The 18,328-nt window shown below is 43.6% G+C and overlaps 1 protein-coding gene and 1 long non-coding RNA gene across 2 annotated transcripts in view; one reads left to right on the top strand and one right to left on the bottom strand.

Moving 5' to 3' along the window:
* LOC142959712 (pleckstrin homology-like domain family B member 1) overlaps nt 1-17,418 on the bottom strand; it is a 22,321-nt gene extending 4,903 nt beyond the window's left edge. Inside the window, exons 1-21 of the mRNA XM_076101111.1 lie at nt 17,326-17,418; nt 16,804-16,927; nt 15,739-15,909; nt 14,009-14,134; nt 11,616-12,718; nt 7,749-7,985; nt 7,513-7,644; nt 7,148-7,285; nt 6,468-6,596; nt 5,321-5,476; nt 5,111-5,221; nt 4,905-4,994; nt 4,642-4,773; nt 4,071-4,193; nt 3,694-3,852; nt 3,345-3,485; nt 2,578-2,676; nt 2,414-2,492; nt 2,049-2,193; nt 1,590-1,680; nt 254-400 (exon numbers count right to left, since the gene is read on the bottom strand). Coding sequence (XP_075957226.1) covers nt 254-400; nt 1,590-1,680; nt 2,049-2,193; nt 2,414-2,492; nt 2,578-2,676; nt 3,345-3,485; nt 3,694-3,852; nt 4,071-4,193; nt 4,642-4,773; nt 4,905-4,994; nt 5,111-5,221; nt 5,321-5,476; nt 6,468-6,596; nt 7,148-7,285; nt 7,513-7,644; nt 7,749-7,985; nt 11,616-12,718; nt 14,009-14,134; nt 15,739-15,909; nt 16,804-16,927; nt 17,326-17,385 — 3,693 coding nt within the window. The 5' untranslated portion in view covers nt 17,386-17,418. The remainder of the gene's footprint in view (nt 1-253; nt 401-1,589; nt 1,681-2,048; nt 2,194-2,413; nt 2,493-2,577; nt 2,677-3,344; nt 3,486-3,693; nt 3,853-4,070; nt 4,194-4,641; nt 4,774-4,904; nt 4,995-5,110; nt 5,222-5,320; nt 5,477-6,467; nt 6,597-7,147; nt 7,286-7,512; nt 7,645-7,748; nt 7,986-11,615; nt 12,719-14,008; nt 14,135-15,738; nt 15,910-16,803; nt 16,928-17,325) is intronic.
* The window catches only part of LOC142959713 (uncharacterized), a 43,662-nt gene that overhangs the window by 10,932 nt on the left and 14,402 nt on the right, over nt 1-18,328 (top strand). The window contains exons 2-5 of the long non-coding RNA XR_012956240.1: nt 168-495; nt 1,605-7,347; nt 7,534-8,005; nt 16,270-18,328. This is a non-coding gene — a long non-coding RNA (uncharacterized LOC142959713). The remainder of the gene's footprint in view (nt 1-167; nt 496-1,604; nt 7,348-7,533; nt 8,006-16,269) is intronic.

Raw genomic sequence — 18,328 nt, 5'->3', positions numbered from 1 at the left:
GACAACTGGTAATTAAACAAACTCTGCCAAGATTAAAGCTTTAATTATGTGTACATTATCCCCCCCCCACCCCTTCTCCCCAATCCATTTTTCTCTCTGTTCTTCCTCTCACCCTCCCCTCCATTCTCTCCCTTCCTTGACAATCTTTGATCTTCCCGTATTCCCAGCCTCTCTTTATTGTCTCGCCTCTCATCCTCTTCCCCAAGTCTCCCGTCCCCTCTCCTCTCTCGTCTCCTCCCGCTGCTCCACTGACCTGGGAGAAGTGCTTCTCTCTCATCTTCACCTCCTCCTCCACCAGCCTCAGCCTGTGGGCCGTCTCGTCCTGAAGCCTCCTCTCGGCCTCCTCTCGCCTCCTCCGCTCCTCCTCCAACATCTGCCGCCGAGACTGCACCTCCCTCTCCTGGGAGCGTCGGGAGAGGAGACAGAGGAACAGATGGAGAGAAGAGAGGAGAAAAATAACAGGGGCAAAAGGGAGTCGGGGAGAATATGTAAATGGTAGGCAAATATTGCAATACAAAGTGAGCGACTGTCAGAGGAGGCTCATGAGAATTCAGGTCCCAATCCAGGGTTTTGTAAAATATATCCCTCAAGTCTGGGTAAGCTTTGCTGATGTAAAATGATCCTTGGCAGCTTTCAGATACTTATATACAGGTCTACTTTGTTTCAACATGTAGAAATAATACAAAGGTAAACAAACTACTTACAACATCTTTTCACCACACCTTGAGCTGAGTGAATCACTTTTTTATCTATTAAACAGGAGAAACATGAGACTCCTGCGAGAATTCAAAGGTATTGCTCATCAACTTTCAGGGGAATTAGTAAATTCCGATGAAGTATTTCATACAAATTGTGAGTTTATTGCATTGTATTTTGATTATTTCTCATTTGTATACATTTGCCATATAGATATATACGTATATTGAAATTTATGATTTTATCGATAAGGCCTTTCCTTAATGCCAGCAACAAAATGTGTGGCCATAAAATAATCTCATCTAATAATGTTTTTAATATTTGCCAGAAACATAAATATTACTTTTAAGTGTGGGTGAGTGAGGGTACATTTTATACTCGCCTCTGAAACCAGCTTAAATATGTTCTACTCGTTACACCAGAGGTGAGGCACGAACATCAGTTTTAGCAGTTGACACAAGGGCTGCAACTAACGGCAATTTTCATTATTGATTAATGAGTAAGCTGGTTTGTTTACAAAATGTTTAAGAAGGAGTGAAGAATGGGCGAAAAAATATCCCACAGCCCATAGAGGATGCATTCAAACTACTTATTTTATTGGACCAACAGTCCAAAACTCAAAGATATTCAGTTTACTATCATATATGAAAGAAAAGCAGCAAATCTTCACATTTTAAAAACTGGAACTATTAAATTCGTGGCGTTTTTGCTTGAAAAATGGCTAAAATTATTTATAGATTATCAAAATAGCTGCTGATAGATTTTGTGTTTATTGAGTACTTGACTAATCGTGTTGAAATATGAAATGAGTCGGCTCTGTGATGGGATAGCTGATGATAACTGATAACAGTCCGGTACAATAGAACTCTGCAGCACTAAAGTACGACACTCACTCGGTTCTCCATCAGTCTGGCTTTCTCCTGCTGCGCCTCCTTCAACATCTTCTCCATCTCCTCTATCCTCTGGGCCTCTAACCCGGAGGCACTACAACACACAGAGGGAAGGAGCGTCTGATGACACGGCCACGACTACACTTTGGATGAAAAACGGTAAACACACACACACACACACACACGTGCGTGGAAACCAAACCCTGCCGGCAGTAAGAGATGGAGGAGGCGAGGTTTCCTCCACCAACACCAAACGGAGCCTTTCAATCCTGAACTTCACGAAAACACTGAAAACTTGGTTGGCATGGCAACAGCCAGTGTGCTATAGTCACGGGCGCACACATGTAACAAAAAACATGTTGTCACGGGAACAAAGCGCAGTGACCCTTCTCCTGGGAGACGGGGGCAGACTTGAGTGTTCCCATGGAAACAGAGCCGATTGCTCATTTTCCAGTCTCTCACCTTTCGGGGGTACAGGCGGAGTTGCCAGTGGAGACGCTGGTCTCCATGCTGTCTGAGCTCTCCAGGCTCAGGGTGTCGTACGCTTGGCTGCCACTCGGCGGCGCCTGATGATGCAGGATGGAGTGATGGACTGTCGGAGGCAGATCTGTGGGAGCAGAGACGGCTGTCACAGACTCACAGTGCCCTCTACTGACACTGTCAACTCATTGCTACTGGTTGGTTATAATCACATCTTATAATCACATTATAATCACCAAAAGCATGTTAAACTAAGGAGACTGGTGGTATCCATTCCCCCAGACGTATGTTCTGAGTGAAGGCCCAGATGTGCTGAATAGATGAGACGGGCTGAAGGAATCACGTACCTTTGCTCTGCAGAGCCAACTTTCTCCTGGAGTCCATGTCTAATGGCTGTGACATCTCTCTCAGCATCAACTGTAACCCCTGAAAAACACATCGAAAGTATCACATGTGTAGCTACATAGAAGATTTGTTTTACAATTTCCATGTGTTAAACGGATGTGCCCACCTTGGTGGATGCATTTTTCTCATGAGCAGCACCACTTGGGTGGGGCAGTGTGCATGATGCTGCCTGCGCAACCTCACCGTCTGATTTGGACTTCAATAGCTGAGAGAAGAACGACAGATCGATTTGGAGAGGAAGTTTATGTGCTTTAGCTCCCCCCCCCCCAAAAAAACCCTTACCTCTTCTACTTGTTTGTCCTAATGTGGAAGACATTTGTTTGTGGGGTTTTTGACTTGCTGTGCTCATCTGGGCAGTGGTGGGAAGTATATTTACTCAAGTACTGTACTTAATGTTAGGTTTTTGTACTTTACACAAGTTTTTAAATGTTCTGCTACTTTCTACTCCACTACATTCATACCTGGTCTTTTTCTGTTTCTCACATCTTCAGCTGAGCCCAACATTGAACGTCATTATTGGTCTATATAGACCACTCTTTAATTTATTAGACTTCCTTTTCCAGCTTGCAATGTTTCTTTTTTTGCAGGAAGTTATAACATGCTTTACTTAATGCTTTCAGGATAAAGAACCCAACTGATGATAAGCACAATATTAGCATCTGTCAGCGACAAATCAAAGCAAAGTTCCTGAAATTCAAGAAATACTGCCCTGTCTTGTTTAACCCACTAGAGGGCCTCCAAGTCATACAAATATGGACAGTCTGTGTGAGGATCGCCTGGATTCAGAGGCTCAGGACAGTGTGCTGGCAATGCAATGTGGCCTGCTGTTAGTGCCCTTTAGCAACACACAGCGAGAAAGATTGGATCATTTACCTGACTGTGTCTGCGTGTGGAAAAAGACTTTGCAGGCAGTGGTGGTGGAAATGACTGAGGCTCTCCAGCGGCCATGATGTCCTGGTACCAGCGCTCGAGGTTAATAGGAGGCATTGCATTCCTGCTCAGCTCAGGCTGGCTCTGAGGTGATGAAAAGCGTCCAGCCAAAGAGAGGAGAGGGGAGCAGCGCAGCACCAGCATCAGTGACAGAAGCAACAAGCAGGTAGGAAAGATACACACGAAACAGTCCTCGCAGCAATAGTAATTGCTCAGTGGATGGCTGCAGTGTCGGAAAAAATTGAAATGGTGTCGTCGGTTTTTAAAAGCCAGTTTAGAGAGAATAACAAACCTGCGCAGAGAGAAAGGAGGAAGGACCACATGCAGCTGAGTGGCACGAGAAGGTGGATTCAGAGGAGGCGAGTTGGAATGATGGGATAGAGGAAGAAGAGGAAGGGTCAACTCTCTGCATCCCGAAGATCTGGCTTAACTGACTGACTGTGATGTACTCCTTCACACACACACACACACACACACACACACACACACACACACATACATTTACAGAACAGGTAGAGAGAAGAAAGAGGAAACATACGTTAAGAAGCCTGAGTATTTAAGAAGGATCATTTGAGATATTGCAAATGTGCGTAGGTGGGTTCAGTGTTTAGTAGGCTGACGAGTCAGAGGAACAGAGGGTATGGCAGAGAGCAGGCGGGGGGTGTCTACCTCACATGGCAGAGCCGGACCTACAGCGAAGGAGAGGCAGTGGAGAGCAGCAGGAGAGGAAGAGTGAGGTTGCATAGCAGCATTTCCATACATCCTATAGACATCAGCGAGCCTGAGGTACTCCTGCAGCGACAGCCAGAACACAGGGATAAGAAGGAGGCAGGCGGCAATAGTCGACACTTAGAAAAGTCATGCAGAGACGCACAAAGCGAACACGTGGGCATCACAACTCCCTCGGTCTCCATCTTTGAAATTAACATGGATGGCAGTAACGTTACAGTTTAATCAGCCCAAAGGTCATCTTCCAAGTTTGTTTTTTTTGCATCATCTACTGCTTTAATTCTAGATAGTGTAACCCTACAAGTTGGAGAATGTAGCAACCTCAAACAAACATAATATACATAGAAAGGCAGGAACTTTCCCCAACAACAATTAAACTGCATCGCTGTTGTTTGTGAGTATTTGCAAACCCAACAACATGCTCGTTTTTTAATATTGTAGAAACGGCAGCACAGGCATTTATTAGCCATTTGTTAGGTGTTGTTACACAGAGGATTTTGTCGAGGATTACCTCTTGTAGCCTAACAGGATAAAGTTCAGGGGAGGGCATGTGAGAGGAGGAGAAGGAGGCAGAGGAGGGACAGGGGCTATGAGGAGGACCGTCCACATGAACAAGGTCAGGTTCGCTGATGTGTAGAAATTCCTGTTTAAAAAGTTCATTTAAGTTAAAACTAAATCCACTTGAAAGGAGGTGTTTTTGTTGTTGTTGTACTCCTCCTCTAGCTTAGTAACCACAGATGGTTGTGAGATCGCGTCTCACATGTTCCTGCTCACCTCTTTCATGCTGCTGTTGGGCTTTGGGAAGTTTCTCCCTCCTGTCACGGTGTGGTACCTCGTCTCCAGGGCACACAACCTGTCTTGCTCCTAAAGGGCAAAACCAGCATGGACATAGAGGCGCTTTCACAGCTTGCCATGTATCGCTATCATGAATTAAATACATGCCTCCTGCAGGACGGGTTTATTAACGGTGAAAGGCTAACCTTGTGTAGCAGCTGCAGAGCCACCGTCCTGTCCTGAGCCATCCTCTCACAGTCATAAGCCGCCTGTAACCCCAGCTGCTTCACCTGTGCTTCCATAGCGGTCACCTTCTCCTGCAAATCAAACCTGGATGTCACGCTGACATAAAATCTCAAGTCGGTGATCGTATTTTACACACATATACGTATTTTCTGCTACAATGGTGTCCGCACCTTCCTCTTGGCCACACTGCAGTGGTACTCGGCTCGCTCTTGGTGAAGCTGCGAGCTTTGAGTCTCCTTCTTCTCCTCCAGGCTGCTCTCCTCCTCCAGCTGGCAGAACTCCAGCTCCTCAAACTGCTTGGTCCCAGACTCCAGAGCTTCAGCTGTCTGTCCACGTATAGATACACATGCAGGTTATTCACGCTGTTTGAAGTCAGTCAGACAGAGATATAAAATGATATGACTTTCAATATTTGGTTTCTTATTGTTAACAAAATCCCATGAAAAGACCAAAACCATCAATGATTAACTATTGTTTGTGTATCCAAAGCTGGATATATCTTATTAGCTTTCCCTATGATGAACACAGACATTGCTGCTGTAAATACTCACTACCACATATTTATCCACGGTTGAAAATAGTCCCCATCAAAAGCAGTTTACTCCTTTTTGAGTAACGTTTTGCTAAAAACTACAGTACTCAATTGTTGCAGATTGAAAACCCCTTTGCCTTCTTAAAAAATGTATCTAAATTTGCTCAGCTTGCTGATGGTTTCTTCTGGCTGGAGAGGTCGGAAAGTATTGAGGGATGGACTGACACATTCTTGGTTTTGGCATTTTCATGGGATTAGTTCACAATGAGAATGAGAATGTATACAAAATACCAGCCTTGTCCTTTACTGTCCACGATGAAGTAGTCAAAATGTTATAGCATTAAATCTGACAATAATCTGCCTGTAATCATTAAGTGTGCGTATGTGAATTGGATCATTCATGGTAAAAGGCATGCAATTGTTTTTAGAGCAGAGCTGTTAATGACGTTATTAATTATTACTAATTGCATTTGACATTTCAAGCATCCAGAATGAGGGGAGAGCAGAGATTAAGCAACAGTCTAAAAGAGCTGCTGGAGCAGCAAAAGCGTTGCTTACTGTTTAGTTACACTTATAACCTTATATATATTTTAGATAATGAGGGGCAACAGCAGAAAAAAAAGAGGTAAATGCACAGTCGGCACACTTATGAGTAGCTCTGAGTGCTTCAAAACCGAGTCAGCGTTATGTCTGCGGCCGTTTCTTGTGCAGCTCATACACAACTGTGGTATTTGGCATATCATAACTCACTGTTGCCAGCCAGTGGGCTGCGTGAGAACACTGACCCTGCTGAGCTGCTCCTGTAACTGTTCCCTTAGAGACAAGGGGCACTTATCAAACTGCCTCTTCAGCTCATTGTACTCATTCCTCTGCTTTTCCAGGGCCTTCCGCTCAGCCGACACATTAGCCCTCCCCTAAAAACACATAGAAACACACACGATTGGGTCCGCATTCACACACACACACACACACCACCCCAGGGAGAAAGAAATCACAGATATCTCAAATCCATGCAGCCAAGCTAACAGGCCAGAGCAGTTAGAGTATTAAAGGGTTGAAGCAGAAGTTAGGTTAGCAGGTGTGTTAAGAGGTCGCAATGCTCCACACATTGTTAAAATGGGAGAAAAATAAACAGGTACATGCAGATCTGAATCAACATTTTAGTGTTGGTCACATCCAGCTGAAAGCCTCATACATGTAAGGAAGATTTCCACTGTTTTCTGTCTATTTAAAAAGCTTTAAAAGCTTCAAAGAGAAGACAGTCTGTGCTTGGTGTTTTAGGACAGACAGCTAATGGATAAGCAGTGCATGTCAGTTGAGATCTGAGAAAAAGATATCGAGACTGTTCGCATGTTCAAACGCAGATGTTCAGGAACATTCACGTGCAAACTGCACTTAGAAGACCAATGGCTGTAAGCAAGCCGACAGCATTTACTGTATTGTTTTTTTTTTCCTGGGTGCCCACCTTGTCCTTCTCTCTCTGGGTGGCCTTGTCCAGCTGGCTGAGTTTGAGCTGCAGCTGAGAGATGATTTCATTTTCAGCCTCCACCTGCTCCTGCTCGGCCCGCCTCTCTGCCTGCAGCAGGGCCTGCTCCATCTCCACCTAGAGACAAACATGGAGTCAGAATCTGCGAACCACCTGTCAAGCTCACTAAATACTTCAAGGTGAAACAGCTCCCACTCTTCTCACTTTGAGAGTTGATCTAAGAGCCTACAAGCTAAAGGTGTGTGTGTGTGTGTGTGTGTGTGTGTGTGTGTGTGTGTGTGTGTGTGTGTGTGTGTGTGTGTGTGTGTGTGTGTGTGTGTGTGTGTGTGTGTGTGTGTGTTGACCTCCTGTTTGGTCTCTTGTAGCTGCAGCTCCAGTTCACTGACTCTGTGCTTCAAGTCATCAACCCTGTCCAAGATCCTGCTCCTCTCCTCCTCCATGTAGACCTGCTCCTGACCGGCTAACAGCTCTTCACACTGGAACATATACATACAACTTTGTTTTAAGATGTTTTAAAACTTAAAACATCTTTTAAGATCAGACGTAATCTAATGCATGCCTTCCCGAATGTGTTTATTACCTCTTGGTGTGTGCTCTCTGTGCTGCTGGACTCCTCTCTCTGGGTTTCCTCATCGTTCTCTCGCAGCCTCTGGGGTCTGCCTACTCCCTGAAGGGACATCCCCCCCGCTGTGTCCGAGCAGGTTGCTCTGGCGCCCCCCAGCAGCCTGCTTCTCACCACCTCAGCCAGCTCCGCAGCACTGTCCTCGTGATTATAATCCGCACACAGATGGAGGATGGTCTCCAGCCTCTGTCGCTCCTACAGAAGAGATGTGAGACGTAAGTGGGCCTGTCCTACATTATAGATCGTATTGCAGATAAGCTGCAAGTGTCCTTGTGTGACATTGTCCCATTTAGGCAGCTGTCCCTCAGCCACTGGCACGGGACAACTGTAACCTGATAGCAGGAGGGCCGAAGCTGATGTAGTTTGTCTCTCGGGAGGGGGCTCATAGTAAAACCAAAGTTGTTTATGAGAACAGAATCTGACAAGAAGCATCAATGTAAGACACTGGGGAGTTTTGGTTGCACTACACCAGTTGCCATTTAGTTTTTTCAGGCTTTTAATGTTGCTCTTTTTTAGATTTGTCTCTTCATCGTGGTTTGTATTTGTTTGCTATGCCACATGGTTTCAGCTTGTGGCCAGTCTTCTGGCTCCCATCACTCCAAACAATGAGATGTTTGCTTTGATCTACCAGAATAGCGCAGAATGTGAAACAATAATTAGGAATCTGGCATAACTGGGAATTGTGCCTATTGTTGTGTCCACAACCACCAGGATGCTTTCATCTGCTATTTAAATGATTCAGGCTGTTGAAATAACCACATCAATTCTGTCATAGGCATTGACTTTATCGGCAAGATTTACACCGTTGACAGTTGTTTATGCTGTTTGCCTGCTTCATTTCTTTGACTTAAACTTAAACTGGCAGGTTTACAAGTAAAATATGGACATAAAAATAGAAATATAAAGCTACAATGAACCAAATATTTAGATTTGACTTTTAACAATTAGCATGCAAAAGTTCAACATTTTGAGAAATATGCTCATTTGCTTTCTTGCAGAGCGTTAGGTGAGAAGGTCGATACCACCCTCATATATATGTCTGTAAAACTTAAGCTACAGCTAGCAGCTGGTTAGCTTAGCTTAGCTCACAGACTGGAAACAGGGGGAAACAGTCTGGCTTCATCTGAAGGTTAAAAAAATCTGCCAACCAGCACCTAAGCTAACTAACTAACATGTTATACTATTTTACGTTGTGTTGAGTAATACAGTATCAGGCCGATTTTGTTATAGACACAAATGAGATTGGTATCAACCCTCTTATCTGACTTTCTGCAAGAAAGTGAAAATTTCCTAAAACTAAAACACTGAAATAAACTCCTTTGCCTCGTTATTACTGAAATGTTGCTGTTCATTGCAATTTACATATGTTGTATTAATGTATGACCATAGAAATCTTCTCAATTAACCAGAACCTCAACAATAGAAATATTTGAACTCTGTTGCAAACCCACAGTTTGGCCTCCTCTCAGTGGAATTGATGCTAAAATTTACTTTTCAATCCCATCCCTTCCTCTCTAGCTATGCCCTTTACTTTTGCTGAGAGATCAACTGCAGCATGTGCTTTTTAAAGTGCAGCAATATCAATGTATGTAGGTTGGGTTCAGTAAAGTGAGATAACAAAATCCTGCATGGCTGTGCCAACTGTGCTAAGAGAGCAGTGTGCCAAATGTAGTGCATTCATTCCTCTCTTTGTCTCTCTCATATATATGTCTACAGTTGATCTGTTTTGTGTGCTTCTTTCAAGGCTGCGGAACTAAACAAACCACGAACGTAGTCAGGGACCCCAAACGTAGTTCACCAAATCAGCTGGTTTGTCATTAAATGCATTTTATGTAGGAATACAAACCATTTAAACACAACTGCAACATAAATAACTGGAAGCATAGAGGCTGCAAGACTAATAATGCAGGGACCCTTAAAGTACTTTTTTTCTTAAAAGCGACATTTTGGTAAATACACTTAGCTTTCTTCCAGAGGGTTAGATGAGAAGATCGATACCACTCTCATGTCTGTCAATAACTATGAAGCTAACATCACATCTAGGAGAATTAGCATAGCTTATCACAGACTGGAAACAACTAGCACCTCTAAATCTCATTAATTATCACATTGAATATCATTACTTTATTCTGTGGTCCAACTTTTACACATTTTAGCAGTCTTTCTGCTAAGCTAAGCTAACCGTCTCCTTGCTCTATCTTCATAGTAAAATCTGTAATTTTTACAAATTTTGGAAGGATTAAACAAATGGCATATAAAGTGTTAATAAGGGGTGTTGATTAACTGAGCCAGTCTTGCTGTTTGCCTCTCCTTCCAGTCTCCATGCTAAGCTAAGCTAACTGTCTCCTGGCTCTGTTTTCAAACTTACTGGACGGACTGGTATCAGTCTTCTTATTTGACACTCAGCATGAAAGTGAATACGCAAATTTTCCAAAATGTCAAACCATTTCTTTAATGGTTTAAAGGTGCCTTGATATCATCAAGTTCTGAAGCTCTACATTTGTCCTGTGGGACTTTAGTAAAGTAATTTACTGTTTAATGTGTCAATAAGCAACTTTTTTCACACAGTGATGATCTACATTCACGTGTGTCCTATTTGTGTGCAGGTGTGCACATATTCTATCATAAATACACGTACAGTAAGCCTTATTATCATCATTTATCAAGTACCAGCAACATAACATAGCCGCAAATCACTGGAACCCTCAGCCAACAGTAAACAAATCTCAAAATATGAAATTACAGCTAGATAGTTGTATGTTTTACGAATGCAGCATAATATCAAAGCTTGGAAGAAATTCCAAATATGGATCACAAGCAAAAACACTAATCAACACTTTCTTCAGCCAAGAAATATCAGCTGTTTATCTACTAATGTATTAGAGATTAAATTATCTATACATAGTGGATGACTCAACACAAGCACGGACCATACTGTATCCGCAGCAGTCCAACCCTTATCAGTACAACTCAGATGCATGTTGTTGGTAACTCTCTTATTTGTTACCAGAAACCTTTTGGTTCCTGAAATAGTCTGTGGACATGAAGGGGCGGGAACCCCCACCCCCTCCTCTCCCTATGGTCCCTTCAGCTGTCAGAAGCAGGCTGGGAGTGGGTGTTGGGTGTGGACTCAGGATGGATAACAAGTATGCAGACTATGATCTAACGTGGGTACGAATAAGAAAGAGCCTTCAAGCTTCAAACGTCGAACGTTGAAAGTGAAAGCCACTCTTCCTTTTGATAAATATAGTGTTGAGCCATATGCAGCCTCGCCCTCCGCTCTGGACCTTAAGACCGGTGGAGGAATGTTCACCCCGTGTTAGTCGGGCCACATGGGCTGACGATGCCAGTAATGCTCTGGGGAGATGAGCTAATGGATGCATGCCAGGGGATTTAGACAAGATATCTGAATGCAGACATGGAGTCTGCCAAGCCAGCGGTCTCAGCACCCTCACTTAACTGTCACATGTGTTTGTTCCTCTGTGCCTGCCTGGATGTTTAATATTTATTTTCTAAAAGATGTTGTTTTGCTAACAGTTTGTACGCCCGGATACAGCTGTGGCTCTACCTGTCAGCTTGTTTTGAAGATTTTCACCTAATTGGCCAAAAAATAGATTATAGCAGATTTGAAGTATATACAAATTCCGCCGGTCCACAGGATATAGAATAAACAGTCATAGAGGACAAACCAGAGCAGCAAATGTTTTCTTTAGGACTTCCTGAGCGACGTTCACATCAGCATCGTGAGTGGGACTCAACCTATCATGGTGAAATTATTTTCTACGATCACATCTGCAGTGAAGTCATATCCAAAATATCACTTACCAGTTTCTCCATTTCCTGCTCACGCAGCCTCTCCTCTCTCTGCCAGCGATGGTATTCCAGCAACTCGTCCGCATTGTCACTGATCTCAGAGATGCTGTTTTTGCGTTCGCGGGTATAGGGTTTCGCAAGACTCTGTTCTTTGCTCGAGGATCCTGTCATGTTCATGCAGGAGGTCTTTTTTTTGCTACGAGGGCTAGCAAGAGGAGATAAACCAGACAGAGAACCCAGGCCTGACATGATGGCACTTCCCGGGCCAGACCTTAACTGCCTGCCTCCAGACTCCTTCTCCAGCCCAGAGAATGAAGATGGACCCTGGGCATACATTGCCCTCATGGCTTCTTCTTTTGAAGTAGTTGTGAGTTTGAGGTGGCCCTGGGGTCCCTCTGGAACGGGTTTAACGGTGAAGCCCTGTGAGGCGAGGGAGGAAGCTGAGCCCTGTGAGGCGAGGGAGGAAGCCGAGCCCTGCGATCCTGGAGTCGCTCTGCGGGACATGTAAGGGCTGAGAGGAGGAAGCTCTCTCAGGCTAGTGGACCCGATCGGCTCTGGAGTCCTGAGCCTTTGAGGGACTTCAACATGAGAGAGGTGCTGGTCTCGCATAGGACTTGGGGATCTCTTCTGTAGGGAAGAACCTCTTACTCGAGGGCTGGATGGAGCCGTTGGGGAAAATTTGACTGGGCCCTGTCCTGACCCCCCGTTAGGCGGTGTGGGGCTTGACGTGGCCTCTGCTCTTGTGCTTCTAAGAAGCTTTGGGCTCTCCTGGGTCCACTGAACACCACTAGTACCGCTTGAAGCCACAGAGAGTGAGGTCCGTGGATGGGGGACAGGAGTGTGGTTGGTATGAGCAGACCGCGCTGGTACTGGAGGGGTTTTGTTGCCGAGGTTCTGGCCCAGAAAGCTGCTGCTGTTTTCATAAATGGAGTCCTCGGTCATGGAGCCGTTTCTCCCAATGAGCATGTTCGGAGGAAATGGCTGAGGAATAGGCTGTTTACCAGATCCAGCCTTCAGCACCAAAGAGTCCTGGAGGTTCTTTGCTATGTTGCTGATTTTGGAGTCGCCGTTGCTTGAAAACGATCGATGGTTCCCGTTCAGGACACTTTGAGAGTCTGCACAGGGAGACAGAAACACTTGTGAATGAGCATTCCTGTTGACTAAAGGAAGAGGACACTCTAAAAGGCAGTTGCAAAAACACAGATAAACAAACACAGCTGGAGGGATCTGTCCTGTGTTGTCTTTGCCTACTGACATCCACCACACAGTCATTGCTGTTTAGGACAAAAGGGATCGCCCTTAAAAGGACAAATACACATGCCTGATAAAAGTCTTGGAGCCCATGTTTTCCTGTATGAACCAAACCCAGCAGTCGGGATGGTGCGCTCCTCAGTTGTGTTGTAATCCTACAGGGATCTGAAGCTGCTAAATATAAAAGCTGCAGCGGTCTACCTCATTCAGAGCAGATGAAATCAGGGCCTGGTCAGGAAAGAGTGGGCCATACACACAGGGCAGGGTGTGGTGGCTCTTACTGCACAGTTCAAGCACTGACAGCCGAACCAATAAGGTCAGAGGAGAATGGATTCTAAATATCATCCACAGCACGAGGCCAAAGTCAAAGCAGCTAACGGGACAGAACAATATAACATCATCTGAATGTAACTGCAAAAAGAAAGGTTACAACAATCCTCAATCACAATGGGGTCACACCTTGAGCGAAAAACCACAGAATGAAATGAACTAGATCACAATGTAGGCCAAAGATAATTAGCCCTGAACAAGCTATTTCTGCATCCTGTCGAGATTAATGACCAATGCTGCAGTCTGACTTCAAGACCAATTGTGCCGCAGATATAAAAATCAAGAGCTGATGAAACTGGTATTACATCTGAGTAGCAGAAAGAAAATACAACTTCCTTTTTTAAATCTTTTGACATGAGCATGTAAGTTTAATGTCAAAGTCAGTTCTGAGTTTAACGTAAACATTTTCTTTCTTTATCATGCTTTACTGTATGTCATCTCTGTAACTTGTTAGGAGGTACGCCTTAAAACATGGATAGTTTTAACAGCTAATCATGTACAATATGTCATCATACCCAAGGTCTCTTAATTACAGATGTACGATGGTTCAGCATTAACCAGAAGTTTTTGATTTGTACATTAAGTTAAAAGGAACCCAACTATAACGAAATATCTATTAGCCCAAAGCATTTACTCTGCCCAGAATAACTACTGAAGAAACTGTTCAACCTTCATACATACCAGCGTTTTCTGGGTCCCTGATTAGTTATTATTACTAACTGCATGCATGCATGAGTATGAACACAACCTCTCCGACTGACTCACAGGAACTGAACAATCTGATGCTAGGTGTTATCAAATTATCAAAGCAAAGGGTCTCCTACCTGTAGGGTGAGCTCTTGTGGCGCTCAGTCCTTGGCTCCCTCCAGGCAGCATGCTCTTCATCCTCAGGGCCTCCTCTGGATGGTTGAAGCGGAAAAAGACAGACTGACCAAAGCACAGCATGCACCCTGCCAGGAGAGGAGACCGTGTGGGTAAAAGCTGTCAGTGATGAGTTAGTTAACAACTTCAAGCAGAAAAAGCATTGACACCAACATAAATACACTGCTTTAAAATATTTAACTGACTAATTAACTGTGCTTTTTTCATATTTAGTAACTATTAGTAACTTCAGATTTTAATTTAAATGGCTATAACTAACTAAATATGTATATAACGGCCACAGTACAACGCCTGAGTTTATACAAACAATTTCATAATACACATCGTCAATACAGGAGGTGTGAGCATAAAGACCGATTTTTCAGTGAGATTCATTTTAACGTGAATGTACACAACACTGCAGCTTGACATTTGATAAAAACAAGTTGATCGAAGAGTGAAAGCAAGTGGTAATCCAGCATGAGAGAAGAAACAGTCCTTTAGTGTGGCACAGACATGGCAAAGAGCTCAACATTTCTACTATTGTTGTTTATTTGTCCTCTAATCGATTAGAGGACGTGTATTGGCAGTTTACCATACATAATTAAACGGACTAGTTGAACTCACGTGTAATTAACCAGTAAGTGAAATCAACTCCTTTCCCTGTATTTCCTCTCCGGTGGCTTTCAGGAATGCCTGATATATTCCCTGAGAGTCAAACGCTGAAGTTTCCTTTCCAGTTCTCGACATTCCACAAGGAGTTTAATATTTATCTCATCCTTCAAAGTGTAGCCAAAGGTCCACATGGCTGCAATATTGTTCTGTATGATAGAAATTAAGCAGTTTCCTCCATTCCTGGGTTGTTTTATTCAGAATTCCATGAGTCCTTTGAATGAAGCCTGAAGTATTCTTGTTCAGCAGCTGCTGCCTCCACACACACCGGCTGATTACCCGGCTTCAAATGACATGCTGGTGTAGTTGCTGGCTTGGATCCCATGGATAGGGGACTTAGGGGGGCGGGACTGCTATGCTTTTTTTAATGCAAGTAGGCATGTTACTGGAAGGACATGGGACTGTTTTGTTTTTGTAAAGCTAGGCATTGTTATCGTCCACCTTGCTTTCAGTGAATTTAAAACTCATCAGAGCCCAGTTTATGTATGAGTATGAAATACAAGTCGTCTGACTGTACATCAACGTGATTTCATAGATAACTAAAGTTCTATAGCCAATAGTTTGAGCTAAATGCTAACATCGGCATGCTAACAGGCTCACAGTGACAATGCTGATCGGAAGCAGGTGTGATGTTTACTATAATCATCATCTTAGCTTAGCATAAAGCATGCTAACATTTGCTAATTGCACTAATGACAGAGTACAGCTGAGACTGATGGGAAAGTCATTAGTTTTACTATTATTTAGTCAGGAACTAAAGTAGCAAACAAATTGAATATTGACATGATGCCGACGCTAGATGAAAATGTGAAGGATTCACCAAAGACATTTGACTTACAGTGAAACATGCCAACCTAACGGTCGCGAAAGATAAAAAGTCAGGGCATTAGTGAAGTAATTAGGATGGATAGTCTAATATACACTACTGTCCTACACAATCATCTGCTTGGTGTCATTTTTGTGTTTGTTTAGAAACGGCTTTAACACCAACAATCATCTCTTAAGCCTGTGACAGAGCTACCTTGTGTCAGGCGAAAGGGTTTGGTGATGGGAAGGCCATCTACAGAGCACTGGTTTCCACATGGGTACAAGGTGATGCTGTCTGCTCGGTTTTCAATGTAGCAGTGCTGAGCTGCGATGCCGTGGCCCTGCAGAGGGATGTCTGTCGCCCCACTGCCCAGCGTGGTTCTCCCTGCAACAGGAGAAAACATTTTCTCAGCGTCAGTTACAGGAACACGATGTGGACCTGTGAATACTTCTGTGAAGTATTCTTGGGTACAGTTCGAAGTACGGGTGCCATTTCAGGGATCAAGGTCACAAATGGAGTCAACCCGTGATTGAATGTTGGAAAACAGGTGTTAGTTTCAAGAGGTGTGCTGAGGCCGGCAGATGAAAGGAATCTTGTTAGAGGAAATGAATACACCCATCAACTATTTTCTGCGTAGTAGTTTGATCATCAGTTGTATTTATATTGCTGTCCGAGTGCAAGAGATTTAACTGTAACACTATTTGGTTTTTTTTCTCTCTCTCTCTCTTCCTCTGTGGTGTCTAGGCTCAGTGCTGCAAGAAAATCCCAGTCAAGGGTGTAATTGCAACTGTGGGGCAGTAACAAGATGGTGAGAAGGTGAGGTGTCATCGGTTTTTGTCAATTCATCACAAGTTGTGCTGCCTACATATTAAAAAACAACTGACTTATTTGTAATAACATGCTTGTGGACGTGTCTACATGTGCAAACAATAACATAGATTACAGAGGCTGTCAGTACAGAGATGTCTGGGCTTCACAGACTATAGATTACCATGGAGGTTAAAACGATGTGGAGTATCCTGATCTTATTAGCTCCTCTTACACGTTAGTCACGTTAACAGGGTAATGGTGCAGCATGATTAGGCAATTTAACAAGCTCTCAATGAGGTTTATAATGTCCTATTCAACAAGGGCATTAAGATATCTATGAAATAATTGGTGCATAACTTAAATGAGAAAATATATCATTTTAAACTAGGTGTTTGATATCCACCCATCCCACCAACACACACACACACACACACACACACACACACACACACACACACAGGTGTTCACCTTCCAGCAGAGGTAGCAAGGTGATGGCGGTGCTCAAGCGTCCACTCCCCAAACTAACCAGGTGGGGGCGCTCTGCCTGGACTTTCAGGGACTTGCCTGTCTCAATCAGGTCTAAAGGTGTGCTCTGTCAAAACAAAATCAATAAAAAAGACCCATTATTTTATGATTCTAAAACTTCGTTACTTTCTACACACAGCATATTGATTTTACACTTCTTAACACACAGTATCTGTCTGCAAATGTATGGCTGAACATGGTATAACTATAATAACAGACAGAGCATAGAAATGATATATAAAGGTAGATTTGTCTATTGTTACTGCAAGCACGGATTGGTAGATTCATCTGTTTATTGATTTTGTTGCTAAACACTTTTAAGTCCTTACACAAATCATTCACTCCTCAGTTACATTGAGTAACAAGCTCACTCACAGCAGATATATAATAGTAATAAAGTCAGTTTCTCATGATTTAGCACCCCAGTTATATCAACTGTAAATCGTGATTTGATAAATGACTCACCTGTAAGACCTGATGTGTCTGTCTCCCATGTTCCACTTTATTCCTGCTCACGCGCTCCATCTCGTCTGGACTGTCAGAATTATCTGACACATGAAGATCCTGAAGCAAACACACATGCAGAGAGAGAGAGAGAGAGAGCAAGGCATGAATGGGAGCTCTGGGAATACTGCTAGTTGTACTACAATGGGAACAGTGCTTTCCTTAGCAACCTCCTGCCCCACTTGTAAGCCCATGTGACCAAACCATTATACTGGGTAATTGTTTCACCAGACAAAATGATCCATCTAGAACATGTATGCCTCAATCTAAGAGAGATTACTGGTTTCCCACATTTGACAACAGCCTGCTATTGTGTGAGTATCATCACAATTGTACTTTTGAGATGGAGCACAAGGTATGAATGAGCTCTGCAGGTCCCTCACACATCAGGGGTCTGATCACCGCTCACCCGGCCCACAATGAGTCACTGTGACTCACATACACATCTTACAAACACACACACACACACACACATGTTTGCAGACAGATGCTGCAGATTTGATCCAGCTGTCTGCTCATCACGGCTCACATGAGACGAGAGGGAAACAGGACCAGACGGACCTCAAACAATCACCCACAGACACATACGCAGCCCAGATGACTCACCATGTTTTTCTACTAAAAGCTGGTATCCGCGTCTCTCGCTGTCGCCCACATGGGTTGCTTGTCCTGGCAACAATTTAGTATCAGCTCAGCATTCCAAGCCAAACTGAAATAGACACAACTGCCTACTATCTAGTGTCTGTTGTGTCTACCATGACCAAACTTAAATTGCTGTTGTGTTTGACTGTTGACATTTCAAAGGAGATCTCTTTACTTTAATGATCTGTCTGAAACTGAGGAACTACTGGAGGAACGAACGCCATCTTTCCGAAAGATATTCCTGTATTTGGTGCTTTGATGGCGGTGGTGGAGTAAGGTGTCTGACTGTGTTGAAAATCGTTTCCACTGGGTTGACTATAAG

Source organism: Anarhichas minor, unplaced genomic scaffold (assembly GCF_050575085.1).
Source record: "Anarhichas minor isolate MPS153535 unplaced genomic scaffold, ASM5057508v1 ptg000027l, whole genome shotgun sequence".
In the NCBI taxonomy this organism is placed as follows: Eukaryota; Metazoa; Chordata; class Actinopteri; order Perciformes; family Anarhichadidae; genus Anarhichas; species Anarhichas minor.
Note: the sequence above shows the minus strand (reverse complement) of the source record. Positions and strands in the feature narration are given on the sequence as shown.